At 41.8% G+C, this 24,313-nt stretch overlaps 1 protein-coding gene across 1 annotated transcript in view; it reads right to left on the bottom strand.

Annotated features, from left to right (window-relative positions):
• Positions 1–311: 311 nt before the first annotated feature.
• Positions 312–24,313, bottom strand: part of LOC131538397 (uncharacterized) — a 33,449-nt gene continuing 9,447 nt past the window's right edge. Inside the window, exons 2-4 of the mRNA XM_058772265.1 lie at positions 20,207–20,268; positions 16,252–16,313; positions 312–1,832 (exon numbers count right to left, since the gene is read on the bottom strand). Coding sequence (XP_058628248.1) covers positions 974–1,828 — 855 coding nt within the window. The 5' untranslated portion in view covers positions 1,829–1,832; positions 16,252–16,313; positions 20,207–20,268 and the 3' untranslated portion in view covers positions 312–973. The remainder of the gene's footprint in view (positions 1,833–16,251; positions 16,314–20,206; positions 20,269–24,313) is intronic.

Raw genomic sequence — 24,313 nt, 5'->3', positions numbered from 1 at the left:
TTATGTCTGTACATACACATCCACATGCGTGTGGTTTCCAAACTCAGCTGCTGAGCGGATAACACTTACATGTACAGCAGTTAACACATGTTTTAGTCTACAAATTGGCTGTATGTGTGTGTGTGTGTGTGTGTATATATATACATATAATTTATATATATACAGTGCCTTGTGAAAGTATTCAAACCCCTTTTTTCACATTTTGTTATGTTGCAGTCTTATGTTAAACTGCTTTAAATTACTTTTTTTTTCTCCAGATCAATCTACACTCCATACACCATAATGACAAAGCAAAATCAGAATTGTCACAACTTTGTACATTTATTTAAAAAGTTAAATAAGCCCCATCTGCACATATGATCACAGAGATCAACTAGAGTGACCATCAGGTCTAACCAAAGCCCTTCTCCATCAGTTGGTCCGTTTGTCCAGGAGTCCAGCTCTAGAGTCCTGGTTGTTTCAAACGTCTTCCATTAAGGTTAACAGAGACTACATGCTTCTGTGACCCTTCAATGAAGCAGAACTCTTCTCCAGACGCAAACCTGTCTCTGAGCTCTACAGACTGTTCTTTTGACCCCAGGGCTAAATGATTTGTAATTTCACAGGTTGTTACCCCTTTATTCCCCAAACGTCACACATTATTCCACTATACCTACACAGAGATACACTATAATTACAAAAACGTATAGTGTAAATTCAGTATACTTACGCAGTTCTTTGCGGGTTGTAATCTAAAGCGTTACCATTGTATTTATATTGCGCAACATCACCATATAATTACTGCTTATTAAATATGATCACTTTATGAGATATAATCTCGCAATGTAAAGCATTAAAACATTATTATTATTATATAATTTTCATGTATTTATATTTATTATTTTGTTTAAAGCTGCTTTTAAATAATGTGTATTGTGAAAAGCGCTATATAATTAAATATGACTCGACTGCACATATTTACATGATTATTTGCTTAAGGTTTTGCATCTTTTGACGCTGGCCTAATGCTAAAATATATGGTGGAATGATCTGAAATCCCATCATCACGGACGTGGACTCTAGAGACTTCAACATTTCGCCTGAAAACCAGATCCAGGATGCCCCCTTTTTCATGTGTTGGCTTCTGTACATGCTGATCAAAGCCACACAAAATACTGACCGTTTCAAACATAAATACTTTTAGATTATTGGTTTCCTCGACATGGACATTAAAATCACCAGCCACAACGATACTGTTGTAGTCTGTGGAAGCCATTTTCAAGAGCATTTGAAACTGATCAGCGAAATCATCGAACTGCTGTTTGGTTTGTATCGGTGGGCGATACACATTTATGAACAGAACATCTTCGTCCCACTCATCATGTCTCAGAGCTGTGGCCACATATTCAAAGGTTGTTATAAAGTCAGAATTAAAGTTTAGATGGAAATTGAACAGTTTAGAAAGGGACACGATGTTTCGACTTAAGCTAGGAATCTCTAACGCCCGTGAAAACAGAATGGCAACACCTCCCCCTCTACCTTCCCTGGACTGTTGATCGAATGAGAAGTTTGCTGGCACAGTTTCACGAAGGGCTTCATCTGCAGTGGCATTATCTAACCATGTCTCTGTTAGGAGAAAGACATCCAGGTTATGTTCTGTTATGAGATTTTTGATCTTGAGTCTTTTGTCCTTCTTATCTTTGATTGAATGAACATTGAGCAACCCCACATTCACTGCAGGAGGATCCTTGCTCTCGCTGCTTTCCTCCTCTTCAGTCTTTTGTGATGTCTGCTTCTCCTTTTTAATCTTTTTTAACTTCTGCTTCTCCTGTTCAATCTCTTGTAGCATTTTCCTGTGAATAAAACAAGTGAAGGTACCGTTAGGATGATTTAGTCTATCAGTGGTATCCAGCTGTCAAAAGAATATTAAAATATTTTATTAAATATTTTCATTTTTACTAGATTTAAAAAATTACAATCCCCCCCATAAAATGGAATATCACACAATAGTAAAATACAATACAATACTAAGACATGGCATAACACAGATATGCTATTTACAGATGTACAGTTATGTGCAAACGGAATATAATGTGCTATATATATATATGTGTGTAACGGAGTTTAAATAATGTTCAATAAAATCTTTCATAAATTGGGAAAATCGTCATTGGTTGTTGCACTGCTTGCGGTCGCGTTCACTATATTAAGGGGCGGAGTCATGTAATCACAGCAGAGTCTCTGTATCTCGCTGCTGGTAGGTGCTTTGATGATCACTCTGTCTTATTAACTGAGTTTGGATTGTTTTCGAGCAAAAAGCTGAACGTTCATGCTACACAAAAGATTATTATTTTTGTCTGTCAGCTCCAGAATAGCCCAGCATCTTAATAGTGTTGTCAGAAATATTGATTTTTCGATACATATCTATACTGAAATATTTAAAATGATTTATTAGCGCCCTTCCACAGTATTAATACACGGTACACCGACACCAGCTGTGCTTTCTCTCTCTGTCTTCTCTGACAGCGAGTTCTCACACACACACACACACACACACACACACAGTCCTACATAGCCACATCTCCTCTCACTCACTCAGATAACTCTCACTCATTTCATTCGTCTGAAGCGTTTTGTTATGCTGTAACTTAAGCGCAGTCAGTTAGCTTTGACTGGATCTATCCAGATGAAGTAAGTACCAAATATTAATATCGTCGCTGTTTAATCAATTAATTAAATAACCCTAAAAACATACAGTCATAAGCAGATGTGCTTAAGGAATTTACAAACTTGGGTGTATTATCTTTTCCAGAAATTTTTTTTGTTAAACTGGTTTAAAGTCTCTTCACATCCTGATAGCGATCAAAAATTTAAATGATCTTAATAAAATATACATCTATATATCTTCTGTGGGTTTTGGAGTTGGGACAAGCCGACCCACATGGCACAAGGCAACATCCACCCAGAGAAGAAAGCTCATAGTAGCCGAGGTCCAGCAGCAATAGGAGGCAGAGAGATGCACAAAGACAGTCTCGCAGTCCAAACAGGGACAGTGGACTAACCGGGAAGACCTGGAGCAGTGTAAGCTCACCTAGAAAGATCTTTAGGAGATGGAAGGTAGCAGACTGTTATTATTACTATTAATGAAGCGTTAGCGTCCTGGCAGGTCACGTGAGTCAAGCTTGCATCAGCTGATTCTCAGCTGATCGTATCTACCTATAGGAATACAACACCTATCGCGGCATTCCTATATAAGCTCTCTTCCGTATCAATCAGCAGCTTTTTCCGCTTGCTCAGGAGCAAATCAGACGGCGGATTCCATCTCTATGGGAAAGCTTTCAATCAGGATTTTCAGGGGTTCGTTTCTAACGGAGTTCTCACCAGATTCAACAAGTTTGTGAACTTGAACGCGAATTCGCTCTGATTGATATAACTGATAGACTCGGAAGTGACCTGACCAAGCACTGCTTCTCATAACGATATATCATTGACAGACTCTTTGCCTGCAATGCATCGCTGAAGTTGTGCTAATGTGACTGCATCAACAACACTTTTACACGAGATCTGCTTTCCCCACTGGTAGAAGCAAAGATATCAGGAGGGTTAAAGCATCCACGTAAAAACTGAACATTTAACCCTTTATTCATCTCTGAATGTCTTCACGAAGCTAAGCTAAGTTCTTATATCGTTCTCATTGTCTTATGCTATGTTGGCAATTATGCTATCGTCAAATACTGCTCGTTGTTAAGGCAGTTGTGCAGTAACATGTTTGTTTGCTAGGCATGCTGTTGCTTTAGGCTCATTGGTTGTATTTTGTCACGCTGGTAACATTACCCAGTAAACCTACCACAGCGAGGCTTGTTTTTAATGTGTTGTTTAAGGCTGTCTGATATGAAACAGGTTTGCTGCTTAAGACTCATCTAGTATTGGGAATTCTGTTTCATTAAACTTATCCTATTTTCATTTCTATTTGATATGCTGTTGCTTTAATCAGTGTACCTGTAACGTGCTTGATACTTAACGGGCAGTATGTAGATTTTGCTACCAAAGGTTATTAATGTTAAATATTATCTGGATAAGGGCAACATGCTGTTGCCTAAACGTCGGGTACTGACCATATGCTGTACTGCATTAAAGGGGCATGCTGCTCTTCTCAGCTGCTGATTAAAGAAGAGCACCCCTTCGCTGCTTCTCTACTTAAAGGGCATGCTGCCGCAGTCTATGCTATTTCAGAAGGTCTTTGCTTTAAAGCGGTTAGGGTATTGGGATTTTGCTTGCTTTTAGGGCTTATCTAGTGCTCAGTATCATGTTTGTTGCTATCATGTTTGTTTCTTTAAACTATTGGTTGTACTGCAAGTACTGCTACTTGGTAAATTTGCAACAGCAAGAAGCTAATATTTAATCTGTTGTTAGCCATCTGATTGTTCTCGGAATATGCTTGCTGCTTATGGCTCATCTAGTTATTGGGACTGCTATTTCCTTAAGTTTCTCTGACTACTGCAACATGCTTGTTGCAAAGCTATCGAGTGCATTGGTAAGGATTTCTGTCTTCACTCACGTGGGTTGTCAGATTGAAGACACGTAACATAACGAGCACAATGTCAATGGGAGACGACAACCTGTAAACTGATGAGTTGATTTGAGTTATTATATGCTGTTTCTATAGAGTTTTTAAATGGATGCTGAAGCTTTTAAATGCTTGAGTGCATTTATTCAGTCGCAGGATGTCTTTACGACCACATCAAACAGGAGACATTTCAGACACGTGCTTCAACTTCACTTCAGCGGCAGGCACGAGTCAAACAAGCGCAGAAACTTACTGCGCTCACAGCGTGTGCTAGCGCGCGCATAGCCTGTATCATTTCATATCAAAGCATGAATGAAACTACGTGCATGCAGTGTTGTGGTCAGTTAAGTCATGAAGTTACCAAAAAGGCGATTAAAGCTGCCTTAAAACTGTGCATGCATGTAATATATTATATGAGTCACATTTAAGAACATGTCTCTGAAATGGTTTTCCAAACTGTCCTGGAGCCATCACTGTCTCCTCATCTAACACGCCCGATTCAACTCGTCAGCTCATTAATAGAGACTTTAAGAGCTGAAGTGGGTCAGAAAAGGTGAAGAGAGTTGAGAGAAAATATGATGCATGTCAGATCCTGCTGAAGGGCACAGGTAAATATGACATTTATTATCATGGGTTTATGTGAAGATTGTTTTAAGTTCACTTACATTACAAGTATTTTTTATTTTTTTTTAATCTAATAAATGGTAATATTGATAGCTTTCAATTATACTGTAATGTCCAATGGCTATAGTCAATGGTTAAGTATTAGGCGGGGAAAAAACTTTTATTGAGACATCAGTAGTATTGGTATCAGTGATACTGGCTTTCAGTCATAAAAAAAGATGCCATTAAACAAATATTAAAAATATACTGTCTTTATGTTGTTTGTACATAAATTTGAAGATTTAATGTGATATTATTGCAATAAAAATATATTAAAAAGCTTTTATGTTAGGTGGGATTAATCGCGATAAATTTCAGAAAAAATGTGCAATTAATTAGTTATTTTTTTAATCGATTGACAGCACTAATATATATATATATATATATATATATATATATATATGTAAGGAATAATTGACGACGTGCATTATTTTTCTAATAATTCAACGGACCGAAGTCAATTATTCCACTTATACTACGGTTGCCACACCTCAAGACATCGATCAGATGATATATTTCAAGGCATTCGTCCAGTATTTCTACTTAAATCGCTATTGTGAGTAGGATTATTTCTTCCGCATCTCATCCAGCGCCTCTGTTGCTAACTCCAAAACGTCATTTTAAACCTAGTAACAGAGGCTTGAGCCGTTGATAACAGATTAATGCAGTTAATAACTAAGTTATGAGAGAGCGCGACCTTGTTGTTACCTCGCTTGTGAGAAGTCATGTAGTTTTTAAGGATAATCATCCATCACAATGAGAAAAACCAAAAAATATATTTCTGATGTGCAGCAAAAGATAATTGAGCTTCACAAATTAGTGAAGTGGCTTTAAGAAAAGAGCTAGAGCAGTGAAAATTCCCATTTCCACCATCAGGGCAATAATTAAGAATTTCCAATCAACATAAAATTTTATGAAACTGCCTGGAAGAGGACGTGTGTCTATATCGTCCTAATGCACGGTGAGAAGGAGAGTTTGAGCGGCTAAAGACTCTACAAGGACCACAGCTGGAGAATTGCAGAAAATAGTTGATTCTCTGGGTCAGAAAACCTTAAAAAAAATTGTCAAACAGCACCTACATCAGCACATGTTGTTTGGGAAAAATTCTCCTCGCTCATCCAAAAACAAACCCCAGCATATTCAGTTATCAGACACGACTGGAACTTCAAATGGGACTGGCTTCTATGCTCAGATGAAACTAAAAAATGAGCTTTTTAGCAGCAAACACTCATGATGGGTTTGGTGCACACAGGGATAAAAAGTACCCCATGTGTACAGGTGAAACTCGTGTATTAAATAAATTCAATGCACACAGACTGAAGTAGTTTAAGTCTTTGGTTCTTTTAATTGTGATGATTTTGGCTCACATTTAACAAAAACCCACCAATTCACTATCTCAACAAATTAGAATACTTCATAAAACCAATAAAAAAAAATTTTTTTTAGTGAATCGTTGGCCTTCTGGAAAGTATGTTCATTTACTGTATATGTACTCAATACTTGGTAGGGGCTCCTTTTGCTTTAATTACTGCCTCAATTCGGCGTGGCATGGAGGTGATCGGTTTGTGGCACTGCTGAGGTGGTATGGAAGCCCGGGTTTCTTTGACAGTGGCCTTCAGCTCATCTGCATTTTTTGGTCTCTTGTTTCTCATTTTCCTCTTGACAATACCCCATAGATTCTCTCTGGGGTTCTGGTGAGTTTGCTGGCCAGTCAAGCACACCAACACCATGGTCATTTAACCAACTTTTGGTGCTTTTGGCACCCCTTCGGGGTGGTTTTTGTTCTCTTTTTATTATTAAAAGACCCACTTTCTCCTGCACTTGAGTCCTCGCCTCATCTCTCGACCATCCCGTGACAGAACGACACAGCCGAAATGAGGACTCAGCGGAGAATGGGCTCACACCATCCACCAGCCGCTAACGTCAGCAGCCCCCTCTACCAACGCATCCTCCAGTTCCAGGCCCTGAGCTCCCTCCATCAGCAGGATACTGACGTGAGGAAATTTGCCCTGAGGTTCTGTGGTGCAGCAGAGGGTTTGGGGTACAATGATGCGGCCCTCAAGGACCTTTTCAATAGCGCCTTGAGGAGCCCCTCAAATGGTGGAGGATGAGGGGCTGGACCACCTGACGCTTGGGGAATTTGTGGAGTTCCTGGCACGTTCCCCAGCTAGGGTGGCTGGAGGGCCTCAGGCAGTGCTCGCCCGAGCTGCAGCGCCTCCAGTGGTGGCTGACAAAGCTGCAGAAGCCGCAGCGCCCCAGTGGCGGCCGACGGCTGCAGCGCCCCAGCGACAATCAAAGGCGTCAGAGGCCTCGTCTGCCGCACCCAGTACCTCCAGCCCGCTCCCAGGCGTCCCGGGCTGATCTGGCGTGCAGGAACCCCCACTGATGTCAATGCGAGCAGCGTGGTCGGCTCGCGCTCCCAGCAGCGGTGTCCGCACACAGGGTTCAGCGGCGGTGTCCGCACCACGATCCTCACAGGATCCCGAGCGGCGGTGTCCGCACACGATCGTCGAGCGGCGGTGTCCGCACAGGGTTCCAGGCGGCGGTGTCTGCACACAGGGTTCCAGCGGCGGTGTCCGCACCACGATCCTCACAGGATCCCAGGCGGCGGTGCCGCTCACGATCGTCGGCGGCGGTGTCGCTCACGATCCTCACAGGATCCCAGCGGCGGTGTCCGCACACGATCGTCAGCGGCGGTGTCCGCACACGATCGTCAGCGGCGGTGTCCGCTCACGATCTCACAGGATCCCAGCGGCGGTGTCCGCTCACGATCGTCAGCGGCGGTGTCCGCTACGATCGTCGGCGGCGGTGTCCGCACCACGATCGTCGGCGGCGGTGTCCGCACACAAGGTTCAGCGGCGGTGTCCGCACCACGATCGTCGGCGGCGGTGCCCGCACACAAGGTTCCAGCGGCGGTAGCCGTTCCACGATCGTCCAGCGGCGGTAGCCGTTCACGATCGCCCAGCGGCGGTGTCCGCACACAAGGTTCCAGCGGCGGTAGCCGTTCACGATCGTTCAGCAGCGGTAGCCGTTCACTATCGTCAGCGGCGGTGTCCGCACACAAGGTTCCAGGCGGCGGTGTCCGCACACAAGGTTCAGCGGCGGTAGCCGTTCACGATCGTCGGCGGCGGTGTCCGCACACAAGGTTCCAGGCGGCGGTGTCCGCACACAGGGTTCCAGGCGGTGTCCGCACACAGGGTTCCAGGCGGCGGTGTCCGCACACAGGGTTCCAGGCGGCGGTGTCCGCACACAAGGTTCCCGAGGCGGCGGTGGCGTTCACGATCGTCGGCGGTGTCCGCACAAGGTTCCCGAGCGGCGGTGGCCGCTCACGATCCTCACAGGATCCCAGTGGCGGTGGCTGCTCACGATCCTCACAGGATCCCGGCGGCGGTGTCCGCACACAAGGTTCAGGCGGCGGTGTCCGCACACAAGGTTCAGCGGCGGTGGCCGCTCACGATCCTCACAGGATCCCAGGCGGCGGTGGCTGCTCACGATCCTCACAGGGTCCCCGAGGCGGCGGTGTCCGCACACAAGGTTCCCGAGGCGGCGGTAGCCGTTCACGATCGTCCCGAAGCGGCGGTGTCCGCACACAAGGTTCCCGAGGCGGCTTTGTCCGCTCACGATCGTCCTGAAGCGGCGGTGCCCGCTCACGAGGTTCCCGAGGCGGTGGTTCCCGCTCACAGAGCTCCCGAAGCGGTGGTGTCCGCTGAGCTTTTCTCCGAGGGGGCGGGGCTCATCTCAGGCCTTTCCGAGGCGGCGGTGCCCGCTCACGAGGTTCCCGAAGCGGCGGTGGCCTCTCACGTTCCTCTCGAGGCGGCGGTGCCCGCTCACAGAGCTCCCGAAGCGGCGGTGGCCTCTCACGATCCTCCCGAGGCGGCGGCGCCCGCTCACAAGGCCCCCGAAGCAGCGGAGCCAGCCACTGCCTGTTTCAGGGTGGCAGCTCCACACACACTGCTGTGGTGGCCGCTGGTTCTGCCCTGGGTCCCCATCCCGCCGGCGCTGCCTCAGTGCCCAGGTCCCCCTCTGCCGCTACATGGGCCTGGCCCACCATCTCTCCCCCTGATCCGCCTCCGGCCCTCCTCCCTCCCAGACATTTTTTGGTTTCTGTTTTAGTGTGTGGAGCGTCTGGAATCCGCTCCTTAAAGGGGGGGTTGTGTCACGGCCCTGCTGGTGTGCCCCGGTTGGCCACCAGATGTCACTGTGTGTGTCAGCACATGGCTTATTGTTTGTTGTTTGTGCCATGTGCTCTCCTGTCTATTGTCTGACCCCGCCCTCCTTGTTATCTCATTATTGTTTCAGTTCCTTCACCTGTGTCCTCCTCGTTTGGCTCCCCATATAGTCTCCTGGTGTCTGCAGTCCTGTGCTGTGTCGTTGTTTTATGTCAGATGTTTCATGTCGTGTGTGGGTTCGTTTACATGTGCTGTGGTCTCTGCCTGCCTGCCTGTTTTCCCCTTCGGGTGGTTTTGTTCTCTTTTATTATTAAAGACCCACTTTCTCCTGCACTTGAGTCCTCGCCTCATCTCTCGACCATCCCGTGACAAATGGAGCAACACCAGCAGATGACATTGCACCCCAAATCATCACAGACTGTGGAAACTTAACACTGGACTTCAAGCAACTTGGGCTATGATCTTCTCCACCCTTCCTCCAGACTCTAGGACCTTGGTTTCCAAATGAAATACAAAACTTGCTCTCATCTGAAAAGAGGACTTTGGACCACTGGGCAACAGTCCAGTTCTTCTTCTCCTTAGCCCAGGTAAGACGCCTCTGACGTTGTCTGTGGTTCAGGAGTGGCTTAACAAGAGGAAAATGACAACTGTAGCCAAATTCCTCGACACGTCTGTGTGTGGTGGCTCTTGATGCCTTGACCCCAGCCTCAGTCCATTCCTTGTGAAGTTCACCCAAATTCTTGAATCGATTTTGCTTGACAATCCTCATAAGGCTGCGGTTCGCTCGGTTGGTTGTGCATCTTTTTCTTCCACACTTTTTCCTTCCACTCAACTTTCTGTTAACATGCCTGGATACAGCACGCTGTGAACAGCCAGCTTCTTTGGCAATGAATGTTTGTGGCTTACCCTCCTTGTGAAGGGTGTCAATGATTGTCTTCTGGACAACTGTCAGATCAGCAGTCTTCCCCATGATTGTGTAGCCTAGTGCAGTGGTTCCCAACCTGGGGGGCGCCAGAGTTCACAGCGGGGGCGCGGGAGCAGATATACTTTGAGGTAGGGCTGGGCGATAAAATGATAACTACAATTATAGTGATATAATTTTCCTCGATAAAACAAGTTCGATAAACATTCAATGTAATGTTTATGCAGGAGAAGCGGAACAAAACAGCGCTACTCATTTGAACCGCGCCACACGGACCAAACAGCAGCGCAGAGCGAGCTGACTAGAGCAGATGTGTTTACTCACCGATCACGCGACCACTAAACAGCGCTGTGAGATCCAGTGAGAAGCCTTGAATTCAGCGAAGAACACATGACTGGTATAAACTAGTATCAGTCGATATCAGTCAACTGATATAAACTAGTTTAAATCCAGATGAAACAGGGCTGACAAACAGCAGAACACTGTGTGCAACGATACAGTCAGAAGGCTTTTCAATCTACAAATCGCCATCGTTTACCAGGGATTTACTGTAGTAACATTAACTGCACCATGGTATTGTGGAAGAAATGTGTGGTATTTATGTCAAATTTATTATACAGTATGAGGTGCTATATGTATGGTTTTAACTCTGGTTATCATGATGTAAATGTATGCTGCTATGGAAGAACAATGGTTAATTTTAATAAAACTCAAACAGTCAGAAAAATAAAATTTCACCATATAAAAAAGGAAGTTGTTGCAATTTTTTACAGATATTACTGATTTTGAAAATGAACATAAATTTACATCTGCTAACTCAAACTACTACTGTCAACTCAATGTCAAATGTGCATTTTTAAGAGACAAATATTAAAAATTTATATTATTATTATTGCATATATATATATATATATATATATATATATATATATATGGGCGTGTATAAATATAATATGGAGGGCTCAGATTACCATATGTGTACGTAGGGGGCCCATGAAAAAGGTTGGGAACAACTGGCCTAGTGAACCAAACTGAGAGACCATTCTGAAGGCTCAGGAAACCTTTGCAGGTGTTTTGAGTTGATTAGCTGATTGCCATGTCACCATATTCTAATTTGTTGAGATAGTGAATTGGTGGGTTTTTCATGACATTCTAATTTATTGAGATGCACCTGTACAATGAAATATACTGCTGTATTTTTGATGTTGTGGGCCTATATTTCTGCTAGAGGTCCTGGACATCTTTTTTAGACACATGGAATCATGGATTCTATCAAATACCAACAGATAAAAAATCAATAAGTGACTTACTCTGTTAGAAATCTTATAATGGGCCATGTTTGGATCTTCCAACTGTACAATAATCCAAACACAAACCTCAAAAACAACACAAAAATGGGTCACTGAGCTCAAAACCAAGCTTCTGCTGGCCATTCCAGTCCTCTGACCTGAACCCTATAGAAAATAAGTGAACTGAAGAGAAGAAGCGCCAACATGGAGCTGTGAATCTAAAGGGTCTGGAGTGATTCTGGATGAAGGAATGGTCTCTGATCTCTTGTCAGGTGTTCTCTAACCTCGTCAGGCATTATAGGAGAACATTTAGAGCTGTTAAACTGGCAAATGGAGGTTTCAAAAACTATTGAATAAAAGGGTGCCGTTAATTGTTGCCAAAGGTTAGATTTTTGTGAATTTTTAAAATAAAAGATCAAAAGGATTAACAATGCAGATTAATTTTCACAGCCTTCTTTGATCATATTTACCAAGGGTGCCGACATTTTTGGCCATGACTGTGTATATATATATATATATATATATACTGGGTCGGGCTTTCTGGGATGGTACACAAATGGTTCAGGTCATACTTAGAAGGGAGAGGTTATTATGTGAGTATAGGAGTGCATAAGTCTAAGTGGACGTCCATGACATGCGGAGTCCCACAAGGCTCAATTCTTGCACCACTCTTGTTTAGCCTGTATATGCTCCCACTAAGTCAAATAATGAGAAAGAACCAAATTGCCTATCACAGCTACGCTGATGATACCCAGATTTACCTAGCCTTATCTCCAAATGACTACAGCCCCATTGACTCCCTCTGCCAATGCATTGATGAAATAAACTGTTGGATGTGCCAGAACTTTCTTCAGTTAAACAAGGAGAAAACTGAAGTCATTGCATTTGGAAACAAAGATGAAGTTCTCAAGGTGAATGCATACATTGACTCTAGGGGTCAATCAACTAAAAATCAAGTCAGAAATCTTGGGGTGATTCTGGAGACAGACCTTAGTTTCAGTAGTCATGTCAAAGCAGTAACTGAATCATCATACTATCATCTCAAAAACATTGCAAGAATTAGATGTTTTGTGTCCAGTCAAGACTTGGAGAAACTTGTTCACGCCTTTATCACCAGCAGGTGGATTATTGTAATGGTCTCCTTCCAAAGAAGACCATTAGACAGCTGCAGCTCATCCAGAACGCTGCTGCCAGGATTCTGACTAGAACCAGAAAATCTGAGCATATCACACCAGTCCTCGGGTCCTTACACTGGCTTCCAGTTACATTTAGGATTGATTTTAAAGTACTTTTACTCGTTTATAAATCTCTAAATGGCCTAGGACCTAAATACATTGGAGATATGCTCACTGACTATAAATCTAACAGACCACTCAGATCATTAGGATCGAGTCAGTTAGAAATACCAAGGGTTCACACAAAACAAGGGGAGTCTGCTTTTAGCTATTATGCCGCCCGCAGTTGGAACCAGCTTCCAGAAGAGATCAGATGTGCTAAAACATTAGCCACTTTTAAATCCAGACTCAAAACTCATCTGTTTAGCTGTGCATTTGTTGAATGAGCACTGTGCTACGTCCGAACTGATTGCACTATGTATAATCACTTTCTATTCTTAAATGTTTTAAATTTTTTTAAAATCACTTTGTTTTTATTGTTGTGGTTATGATTATTTTTAATTCCTTATTATTATTTTTAATGACTATTTCACTTCCTTTTATGTAAAGCACTTTGAATTACCACTGTGTATGAAATGTGCTATATAAATAAACTTGCCTTGCCTTGCCTTGCCTATATACATATTTGTTTTATAGTTTATTTAATTTGATACTTGATACTTTAATCTAAAGGCTAAAAAAGTCAATTACAAACTAATGCTAAACTAACATTTCTTCACTGAATAGTTAAAAAACATGCCATCTTTTCTCTTTTTCTCTGGCTTATGGTGTCTTCACTGGTGACAAATCTCAGGACAAAAGAAGAGCTCTTGTATTTAGTGTAAATATTACTGGATGTTGCTAATTCAGTATCATTATAGGGCATAAACTTCAACTTCAATGCTTTTAGAGGTGTTACAAATATTTTTGCAGGCTTAAGCAGAAACGAAGACCTTCATATTGTATTTATAACCCCTGCATTTCTTCCACTTGAACTTTTGACACTCTGTACTAAGTGGACTAAAGGTCATGTGTCTTGTTCATATGTGTGTGTAAAAAGATTACTATATATGAAAGAATGAAGGGAGGATTTTATGAAATTAATGCAAATTGTATGCAAGGCTATAAAGATCCAAGAAGAGCTCCAGACAGGGCCGCACTCCGATGGTGAAGACTTACTCGCTGTTACTTTCATTTTATTACTTATGAGTTATTGTTTACTAATAAAGCGAAACCATTACGAATGGTGATGCGTTAACTTTTATTAAGACAAGTCTCTGAGTGATTTATTTTGGTAACCTATTATTCTGAAACTGAAAGATTTCCATCGAACCTCAGAAGCCCGAACTCAGCTGAGCAGACTCGGACATCGGGGAAAGATTTCACATCTTCTGACCGCAGTTCCTGATCTCAGAGGTGAGGGCAATTATATTGCAGCTTATCATGATAATTAGGAATGTGAATTAGAGGGTTTCTGGTCCCTATTCGGGATATCAAATATAACAATGCAAATGGCCTTCTGTCCCCAAAAAGGTGTAAACTATGCAGTCTTGGACCCTGACAAATTCCCATTGATAACTCGTGTCTCCATTTGAAAGAAGTTTCTGTCTTGGTGTAGCATCAGAATGAGTCAGACAAAACTAAGATTCGATCAGAACATTGAAACATGAGGAGCCGAAATTCCAGGAGAACAGGACAACGTCGTAAAGATTCCTATCTCCGACTTCTGGAGCAAGCCTAACCAACAAGCCTCTTCCAGAACAGCTTGCAACATTAAGACAAAAGAATACTTATTGATAAGTACAATGCCGGAAGGAGATCGTCAAATTTGGGACAAATAATCAAGATTAATGGTCAAAGAGATGGCCATCACATGTGTTCCACAAGAGAAATCACAAGCTTCTTTAGATTGACTTTTCCCCCACACATACAAGACGAAGAACCAGACTGAAATTCCTCTGTCCAAAGAACATGTCTTTTGGTCTCCACAGAACTACAGAGACTTTCTTTTTCATATGCATATACAATCATCCTAGAAGGACATTTCTAGGCATAACACTATATTATGTATGTAACCCACACATTAGACTATCATGTTTTAAGCACATATTATGTATGTCTTTTTAATAACTATTGAATGACTTTAAGGTTTATTCGTGTTTGGTATGTATGAGCTTGACAATTCTAGCTTGAAACGTTTCTTCCAATTGATTCTTTGTCAAATGTATCATATTCTGGTTATAGAAATCACATCCAAAAGTATACTTTGCAAGAGTGTGTAAAATTCAGACCATGTGACCAGATAACAAACTGATTTATGATGGAAAGAACAACCCTAGCTAAGATAATAGCCTATCAAATTGGTCAAGACACCAGATGGGATGTGTCCAAAAAGCCGAGTTTAAAACCTCAGGACAGCATCAAAAATCTCTCTCTCGTCCCTTCTCCCTTCTCGCCACCGCGTTTTGACGCTGTTTTGACGCTGTTTTGGCGCTCTTTGAGCGTGCTCTGGCCTACAGGCCAGTTGCTACTTAACACCACGATGAAAAGAAAAACCACCTAGTCTCGTTACTCATTTTATTCTTTTACTTTAGTTTCTTTTCTTTCCGTTGAGTCTCGTGTTTAAAAGTTAAGTTTGCCGCAAAGTCCAGCTCCGACTGCACCCGCTTCAAACTTCAACCAGCAACTGACTCCAACCATCCTCAGCCAACGCCCAACCATTGGCTTCCCAAGACATCACTTCAAAGACTACTGAACTTCCAGCCAATCACCAACTCGGGAAAACCCCTTTCCTGCAACGACGACGACAGAAGGGAATCCCTGTAACAAAGGCAACGCAAGTAAAACAACTCCAGATTCTAACTGAGCTGGTGCATTTAATATAAATTTTAGCCTCATTGAGAAACTCAGTGCGAGGGTTAATTAAGTGATTGATGGTTTGTTCAGGTCTATGCAATAGCACATATTGCTATAAACTTGGGATTTCACTTTCTCATTCTCTAAACTCATCCTTTCTCTCTTTCTGCAACGTGTGAATGTGTGTGTTCATGTTAGATTAGTTTATGTCTTAGGTTTATATAAATAAAGTCGTATTTATATTGAAAAGAGAAGTATCTTGTGTTTTGTGCTTACAAGTTAATGTCTTAATCTGATGATCTTGTTACTGTGCTTATTAATAGTGTTTTCACTATATTTTGGATTTTAATATCCAGTGCAGAGTTAATGTTATACGGCTCGTTCAGTGAATCGCTGCCGACTCAGTGATCAGCCGCAAAACAGTGATTCTGTTCAAATCTATAAAATCATAAATGATTCCCTTTGAGCTAAATTAAATGATATTTATGTATCAAACCCTACATTGGTCTGAGCATTTAAAGAGATGTTGCAGGAGGCTCAAAGCGTGATTCTGTAGCCAGATCAGCCGTAACGCAGTGTCTGTAGTGATAGAATGTATTTGTATTTAACAATACTAACACTAACCCCTAGGCGTCAGTAGTGTTATACTTACCGGCAGAGTTGGTAGATCACGAGGGAGAAGTGAATCTGTGTTGCTGCTGCTCCAGTTCCATCCTGAAAAATAAAATAAAAACCAGTTTGTTACAAAACTGTTTCTTTACTGAATTAAGAAACATTACATGGTACCAGGATTGGTGATGATCACCGACACCCAGAGTCGTCATGGAAAGTGTTAAACCGCCTGACGCTGTGCACTGGACTGGGAAAATTGATTGTGCAACCTGATCTCACAGAATTCCGTGTAATGTTCACAGACTTAATTAACCCCGAATCTGTGGTGGCATCACGGAATCGCCAAAAATTCCGTGATGGGCTCACAGAAGGCATCAGCCGTGGTCCACGCACGGATTCACTGGTTCAACACCAGCGCTGCATCGGACCACGTAAAAAGAATGACTCCGATGCAGTTATACTTTCACTGGAGTACCTGACCCCACCCCTACCCTAAACCTACCCAGTTCTGAACAATAATGATGACGATAAATTTCCCAGTATCGCGTCGGCATATTGATGCTAAGGGTTTCCGTGCGTGGAGCACGGCTGATGCCTGTCACTGACTTACATTGGTATCACTTCTGTGAGCCCATCACGGAATTTTCGGTGATTCCGTGATGCCACCACAGATTCGGAGGTTAATTAAGTCCGTGAACATTACACGGAATTCTGTGAGATCATGTTGGATTGTGAATGGAGAACGTTTAAACAAAGAACCCTGTACCTGCAAGCAGTGGGCCTTGATGAAGCCTCGGATGCACGTAAGATTGCGCTTCTACTTACCGTCGCGGGACCTCAATCTATAGAGGTGTTTAACACGCTCGTGTTTGAACGGGCTGAAGATAAAGGCAAATACGACGTGGTCATTGAGAAGTTTGATTCACACTGCTTGCCGAAAAAGAATGAGACTTTTGAAAGGTATGTTTTTCGTACTCGTCTGCAGCAACAGGGAGAGACTTTTGACAGTTTCTTAATGGATTTAAAGTTGAAAGCAAGAACATGCAATTTCGGACTGTTGCAAGACAGTGATTCGTGACCAAATTATGTTTGGCATCAATGATAAAAAGGTGAGGGAGAGGCTCTTGAGAGAGACTGAGCTTACCTTGAATGAAGCGGTGCGGATATGTCATGCCAGTGAGATAGCTCTTCAGCATGCCAAAACATTTTATGAAAATGCAAAGATGAGTGGAAGTGACAGTTCAGCTGTAGCTGCAGTAACAGAGAAGATGCAGAGAAGCGGAATGAGGAAAGTGAAACAACAAAAGGAGAAAGAACTGTTTAACTGTAAGAGATAGAAGACACCCACCAAAGCAGTGTCCAGCTTACGGCAAGGTCTGTGCTAAATGTAAAGGACAGAATCATTTTGCCAAGCAATGCTTTTCCAAGGGCAGACAGAGTCAGCAGGACCATATACATGCAGTGGAGGAAACAGATCTCAGTGACACATTCTTTGTTGGAATGGTGGAGCAGGCTGATTCCAGTCAAGAAAGAACAGAACAGACTGATGTGAATAGTGTTGCACAGGACAAGTGGATGACTGCTCTGGAAATAAATGGAGTAATTGTGTCACTCAAGCTAGACACTGGAGCAAAAGTCAATCTGATTTCAGAGCATGATGTCAGAGCAATGAAAATCAAACCATGAATAAGTCAGAAAACGGTGCAACTCAAAGCCTATAATGGACAAAACATCCCAACAAAAGGAACATGCAGACTCAAGGTAAAAATGAGAAACAAAGTACATCGCCTCATGTTCGTGGTTGTTCCAGGTGGACATGATTCTGTGTTGGGAGACAAGGCATGTGAAGACCTAGATCTGGTGAAAAGAGTATACATCATAAATAATGGAGACAGAGAACAGTGTGGAAAATATAGTTACGCAGTTTCCTGACGTCTTTGAAGGATTTGGAGTACTACCCTTCACCTACAAAATACAGTTGAAAAAAGATGCACAGCCAGTAGTCCGTGCCCCAAGACGGGTTCCTGCACCTCTTCGTGAACAACTGAGACAAGAGTTGGAAAGGGGTGTGGAACCCGATAAGAGTAAAGTACAGGCGATACTCAAAATGCCCAGACCCACAGACAGAAAGGCAGTACTGAGAGTGATGGGGATGATCAATTTCGTTGGAAAGTTCATACCAAACTTGTCTTCAAAAACAGTGTGCTTAAGAGAACTGTTACATGACAAAGGCGAGTACAAGTTCTGATCATGAACAAGAATGGGGATGATTGAAAACTCTCCTCACCTCAGAGCCTGTTCTGACATTCTTTGACCCAACAAAACGAACAAAGATATCGACAGATGCATCCAAAGATGGACTGGGTGCAGTGCTATTGCAGGCGGAGGGAGACAGTTGGAGGCCAGTTGCATATGCCTCAAGAACGACGACTCTGTCTGAGAGTCGATACACACAGATAGAAAAAGAATGCTTGGGCTTGGTGTATGAAGTGGAAAGATTTCATAGCTATGTGTACGGGTTACCGACATTTGTGGCAGAGACTGATCACAAACCATTAATAGCTATCATCAAAAAAAACCTGAATCAAATGTCTCCAAGAATTCAGCGATTGATGATGCGACTGCAGAGGTATGACATGGAGCTGGTTTATACTCAAGGGAAGTTCATAGTTCTGGCAGATGCTCTGTCCAGAGCTGCGATACAGAGTGGAAAACCTGCTGAAAGCTCCACAGATGCTGAGGTGACTCATCATGTGAATATGGAAGCTCAAACTCTTCCGGTCACAGATGCAAAGCTCAAGCAAATTGCAGTGGAGACTGAGAAAGACAGATGCCAGTGATTGTCAGTGATCCACCAGATGAACCATTGGCAGAAAGTTGGGACTGACTTATTTTTCCTGGTTGGACAGAACGACTTGCTTGTGATAGACTACCTGTCAAACTATCCAGAGATAGATCACTGCTGCGGGTGTGGTAACACATATGAAGTCCATCTTTGCAAGACACGGCATTCAACAGGTGGTTTGCAGCGATAATGGCCCATGCTACAGTAGCAAAGACTTCCAGAAATTTGCTGAGGAGTATGGCTTTCAACATGTGACATCAAGCCCATTATATCCGCAGTCGAATGGAAAAGCGGAGAAAGGAGTAAACATTGTGAAGTTGCTACTCAAGAAAGCAGTAGACAGTAGATCGGATCCTTCACCACTAGAACCATGGTGTGTCTCCTGCGGAAATCCTGATGGGGCGCAGATTACGGAACATACTTCCTTGCTTAGCAACGCCAAGTAAGAACAAAAACCTAAAGAGGAAACACCAGCAGACAAAAGGCAAACAGCAAACAGCGACAAAAGGCAAATTATGACAAGACATCAAAAGGATTAGAACCACTGTCCAATAATGACACAGTAAGACTTGAGGACTGCAGTACTTGGTCTAAAAGAGCAACAGTTCTTGAGGAGGTGAACCCGATATCTTACACTGTCAGGACAGAGGATGGTCAAATCCTGAGGAGAAATCGGAGGAGTCTGTTGAAAACAAAAGAGCCAGTACTAGTGGATACTTCTACAGAGGACACAGACTGTGCAGTATCACCAAAAACATCTGAAACACCTCCAGTACAGGATGACAAGGAACCAGCTGAAGACATGCATTCACCTGTACTGCGAAGATCTAAACGCACAGTAAAGCCCCCTGATAGACTTAACCTGTGAAGAGTGCTTAAGCATAACATAAGAAGTTGAGTTAAAAAAAAAAAAGGAAATGCAATCTGTTGATTATTACTGCTCAATGTAAATAATTCTTGAGACTGTAATTACTGTATTAAGTCTTATAATTGCTACAGTGTTTGTCTAATGGTTATTTAATCTATAAGTTTACATTATTACTTGGACTAACTTGTTATTTACATCTAAAGGAAAGGGGATGTAGTGATAGAATGTATTTGTATTTAACAATACTAACACTAACCCCTAGGTGTCAGTAGTGTTATTTACCGGCAGAGTTGGTAGATTACGAGAGAGAAGTGAATCTGTGTTGCTGCTGCTCCAGTCCCGTCCTGAAAAATAAAATAAAAACCAGTTTGTTACAAAACTGCTTCTTTACTGAATTAAGAAACATTACAGTGTCTTCCAGACACTCAGCACTATGTATTTTCCAGATGTCATCTTTTACTCTATTTCTGATCATATGATTTTTGTATAAATTTACTTCGAACTGATTATGTAATTGGCATGATCCATTTACCTGACTATTAAATTGTTACATTTGATTTTATTCTGACTTACTCTGAAATTATTGACTTCAGTAGATTACGATGTTACCGCAAATCTACGACCAGAGTTAAGTATATATTAGATCTCGGATTGTATGGAGCATGGGGCACATCTGGCGAGATTCTAGATTTCTGACTAACTGCTTGACTTAACTAAGTTGTTATGCAACGCATTCACTATATGGGGCTAGACAAACGTATGTACCGGCCATAACCTCTGGTTCATTGCCTCTGCTTTCATTAAGTTGTTATATAGTTAAACCGGATGTGTCGGTGCCAACCAATCCGAGCTGTCTTCATGTTACCGTAACTCTTCATAATAATTCAAATATATGCATGGGCTTTTTGGCAGTATATGGGTTATTACAGTAATTCGTGCCTTCTGTCAGCAAATGGCAGCCACTTTCGGGGAGAGTGGGTGGAAGGGGGATTTGAACGGAGAGATATGGAGTGCGGCAGTTTAGGGAGTTTTAGATCATATAAATAATAGAAGAAACAAACAAAAACATAGCAAAGGAGTACACAGGCGATTGGGATGATTTTTTTATAAGACTTGGGAGGAAACTAAGCGAGACTCTTTCGCTTTCGGTGTGTGTATGTGTATAATGTGTCTGCGCGTATAAATGTATGCATGCCTTTGTGTGCGTGTATATGTTTATGTGTGCGTGTATGAAAACAATTCTCCTGAATGAAAACTGTGCAACCCAGTGTCACAAAAAGACTTGTATGTAATATAATTGAATTTTCAAGTTTGAAGTGTTAGATTCTTTCAACCATAATTTTTCTTTTTTTTCTAAATAAAAATCTGAAAATGTATTCCTGTTTTTTTTTTTTTGTCTATTTAAATTCTGTTTACAAACTCACTATACATGTTAATGGTCAGTAACTGTAATTTATTGAAATCCATTTGTTTTCTGAAAAAAATGACACCTTGCAAAAAAAAAAAACAATGTGTGTAAACGGGCTATTTTAGCTTCAGGCTCTAAAGGGTTAACTATATGGGATCAGGTAAGTTACTATTGAGGGGCGACATTACCTCATAGTACTGGTCATAACCCCTGATTATTGTCGGAGCTTTAACTAAGTTGTTATATAGGTGATTGTATGGGGCTACATGGGTACCTTTTAACAATAGCAAGCATGGGCAGCATTGTTAAATTGCTTTAGCCATAACCTCTGGTTATTGATCAGACTGGCGAGTTTGTGATCGTGGGCCCGCATAACAGCCGGTCCGAGCACCCTGTGCGACTCTGAGAACCGAATGAACTAGTACAATAACCCCCAGTTTCACAGACGAGGTTTAAGCCTAGTCCTAGACTAAAATGTAAGTCTGAGCTGTTTCAAATGAAAGAAACTTGCATTGACTGATCTTAAAATAAATCAGTGCCTTTATTTTGTCTCAAGATGCAAACCAGTAATGATTTTTCTAAGGCATGTTAATAAAAAGTACTTAAATGTCCTAAATGAACTTTGGCCTAATCCTGGTTTAGGCTAAACCCTGTCTATGAAACCGGGCCTAAGAGTAAAGAGTTAAATAATCAAATGAGTAGATAAATTATCATATAAATGGTCAATAATCAATTGGCATCTAAATTTGAGGTCATAATAAAATGGAGTCAGATAACAGTTTAATTGGAATTAAATGACTTTGCCATGCTGAAAAGACCAAACGCGCAAGAAGCCTTCCCCGCCCTATGTGAAACCATCATTGGGCCGATTGGGCAGGCCTTACACTGGCAAAAAACAAATCAAAAACAAATATAAGCATCTATTTTAGCCAATTTACATCCTGTTATCTTCTAAGTAAACCATCTGTAATCCATAACGCTACTTACTACGGATCCCAAAAGGGACAATAAAGGTGTTTTCGAGTACATAGTTAAAAGCAGGCAATTTCTGATCTTTTTTGACTGGATCTGGTCAAACCAAAAGATTTCAATTTTAGTTTTAGCAATGCTTAAAAATATAGTGCATAAATTAATGATCTTAAAGATGTAATATTTAATGTATAGTGTATTTCACTTTGATATTACATCAAAGTATGTATGAACGGAACCCCTGACCCTAGAACCGTCCCTGAAGGGAGGTGAATCGAAAGACCTTGAGATATACCAAGTACTTATCCTTGAATGTGAAAAGAGGGGGTGGATGGCATGAAGTCTTAAAGGTGCCATAGAATGGAAAACTGTATTTACCTTGGCATAGCTGAATAATAAGAGTTCTGTACATGGAAATGACATACCATGAGCCTCAAACACCAATGTTTTCTCCTTCTTATATAAATCTTGTGCAAGCAAAAGACCACTGAAAAATAGGACGAATCCGAACATAACACCGACTGTGACGTAAGAGTCAGGATCATTAATAGTTACGCCCCCAATATTTGGATATACCCGCCCATGTTCTAGGCCAGCCGGACCTGCACAGCCGAATCATCAGAAGTTCTGCAGGTATTGTGAAGAAAAATGCGAGGATAATAGCAAAAACGGCAGATCATAGAAATAAATGTTATGTTCCAGACTGTGCAGGGATGGGTTGGTGTCTGTATTCGTAAAGGTACGGAAAACTAATAACGTGAGCCACTAAAGGGACATGGTTAGCTTCTTGCTAGCAGTAGCCTGTTACATTACAGTACATAAGATTTCACTTACCACATAAACAGAGTAAGTAGAGATGACTGAGGATGATGGCGAATGATTTACAGATCCTGAGCACCACTGACAAGCATCTGATCTTGTAAAATGTGTGGAAAGTACTGCCGCTGTAGTTTACATAGAGCACTAGCGATCGCAAATCGTGAAAGGACGTGATCGTGCATTCAAAGCGGCTCCCTGATGCCCGCATTTTATATACAGTATAATTACCCAACGATATAACTGCAATATAAAGTATTGAAATATATATTTTCACTGTTTCCTTCCTCCTGTATATATACTGAAATGAGCTGCACTGTGAAACAGCCAAATAAGCCAATAACAGACCATTCCATTCTAGGGACAAATCCTAGGGTTGTAAATGGACATGTAAAACTGTTTCTGGAGAATTTTCCTCCTTACCTAAGCCACATACCTTCTATGTAGATATCAGAGAACAATTTAAAATATTGTATCAATGCATTCTATGGCTCCTTTAAGGAAGAATTCCAGAGAGAGCCTTTTCCATCCTTTTGATCAGATATTCAACCTAAAATAAACAACTAAATTTTTATCACTGTAAAAACTAAAGGTGCCTCAAATATCCCTTTGAGTACTGAAGGAACTTCGAAATGTATTTTAAGTGCCTCAAATCTCTTTTTCTCATAGTAGGGTTCCTGGAGGAACCATTTCAGTCTTTGCAGTTCTTGCAGGAACTTATGGGATCCTTGAAGCACTTTGTTTCCAGTTCTGAGGTTCTGGAGTCACCCTTTCATTACACTGAGACCTCAAAGTGCTCTGGAGGTTCCTGGAGGAACTCAAATTTTAAAAATGGGTTATTGTAAGATCTGTTAACATTGAAGTGGTTCCTGGAAGATCTGACTTATAAAAGCCAGCATCTGGAGGAACCCAGAGATTCATGTGACACAAATTAAATGGGACTTATTATTATTATGATTATTTACTTTTTCGGAATGGTACGGAACATAATGACTTTTGTGGCACTTGGCATGTGAAAACAAAAAACTTGGGCAAGATTAGAAAAGACTAAATAGTCTTAAAAATTGTCAAAAAAAAAAAAAAGGGGGGAATCAAATCAGCCACGTATATCCAAACAAAAATTATGTCTGAAAACACTGTTTTCAGCAATAGGGAATATATACATACAGGTACATCTTAAAAAATTAGAATATCAT

The sequence above is a fragment of the Onychostoma macrolepis genome, chromosome 04 (genome assembly GCF_012432095.1).
Source record: "Onychostoma macrolepis isolate SWU-2019 chromosome 04, ASM1243209v1, whole genome shotgun sequence".
In the NCBI taxonomy this organism is placed as follows: domain Eukaryota; kingdom Metazoa; phylum Chordata; class Actinopteri; order Cypriniformes; family Cyprinidae; genus Onychostoma; species Onychostoma macrolepis.
This window is presented reverse-complemented; position numbering and strand designations above follow the sequence as displayed.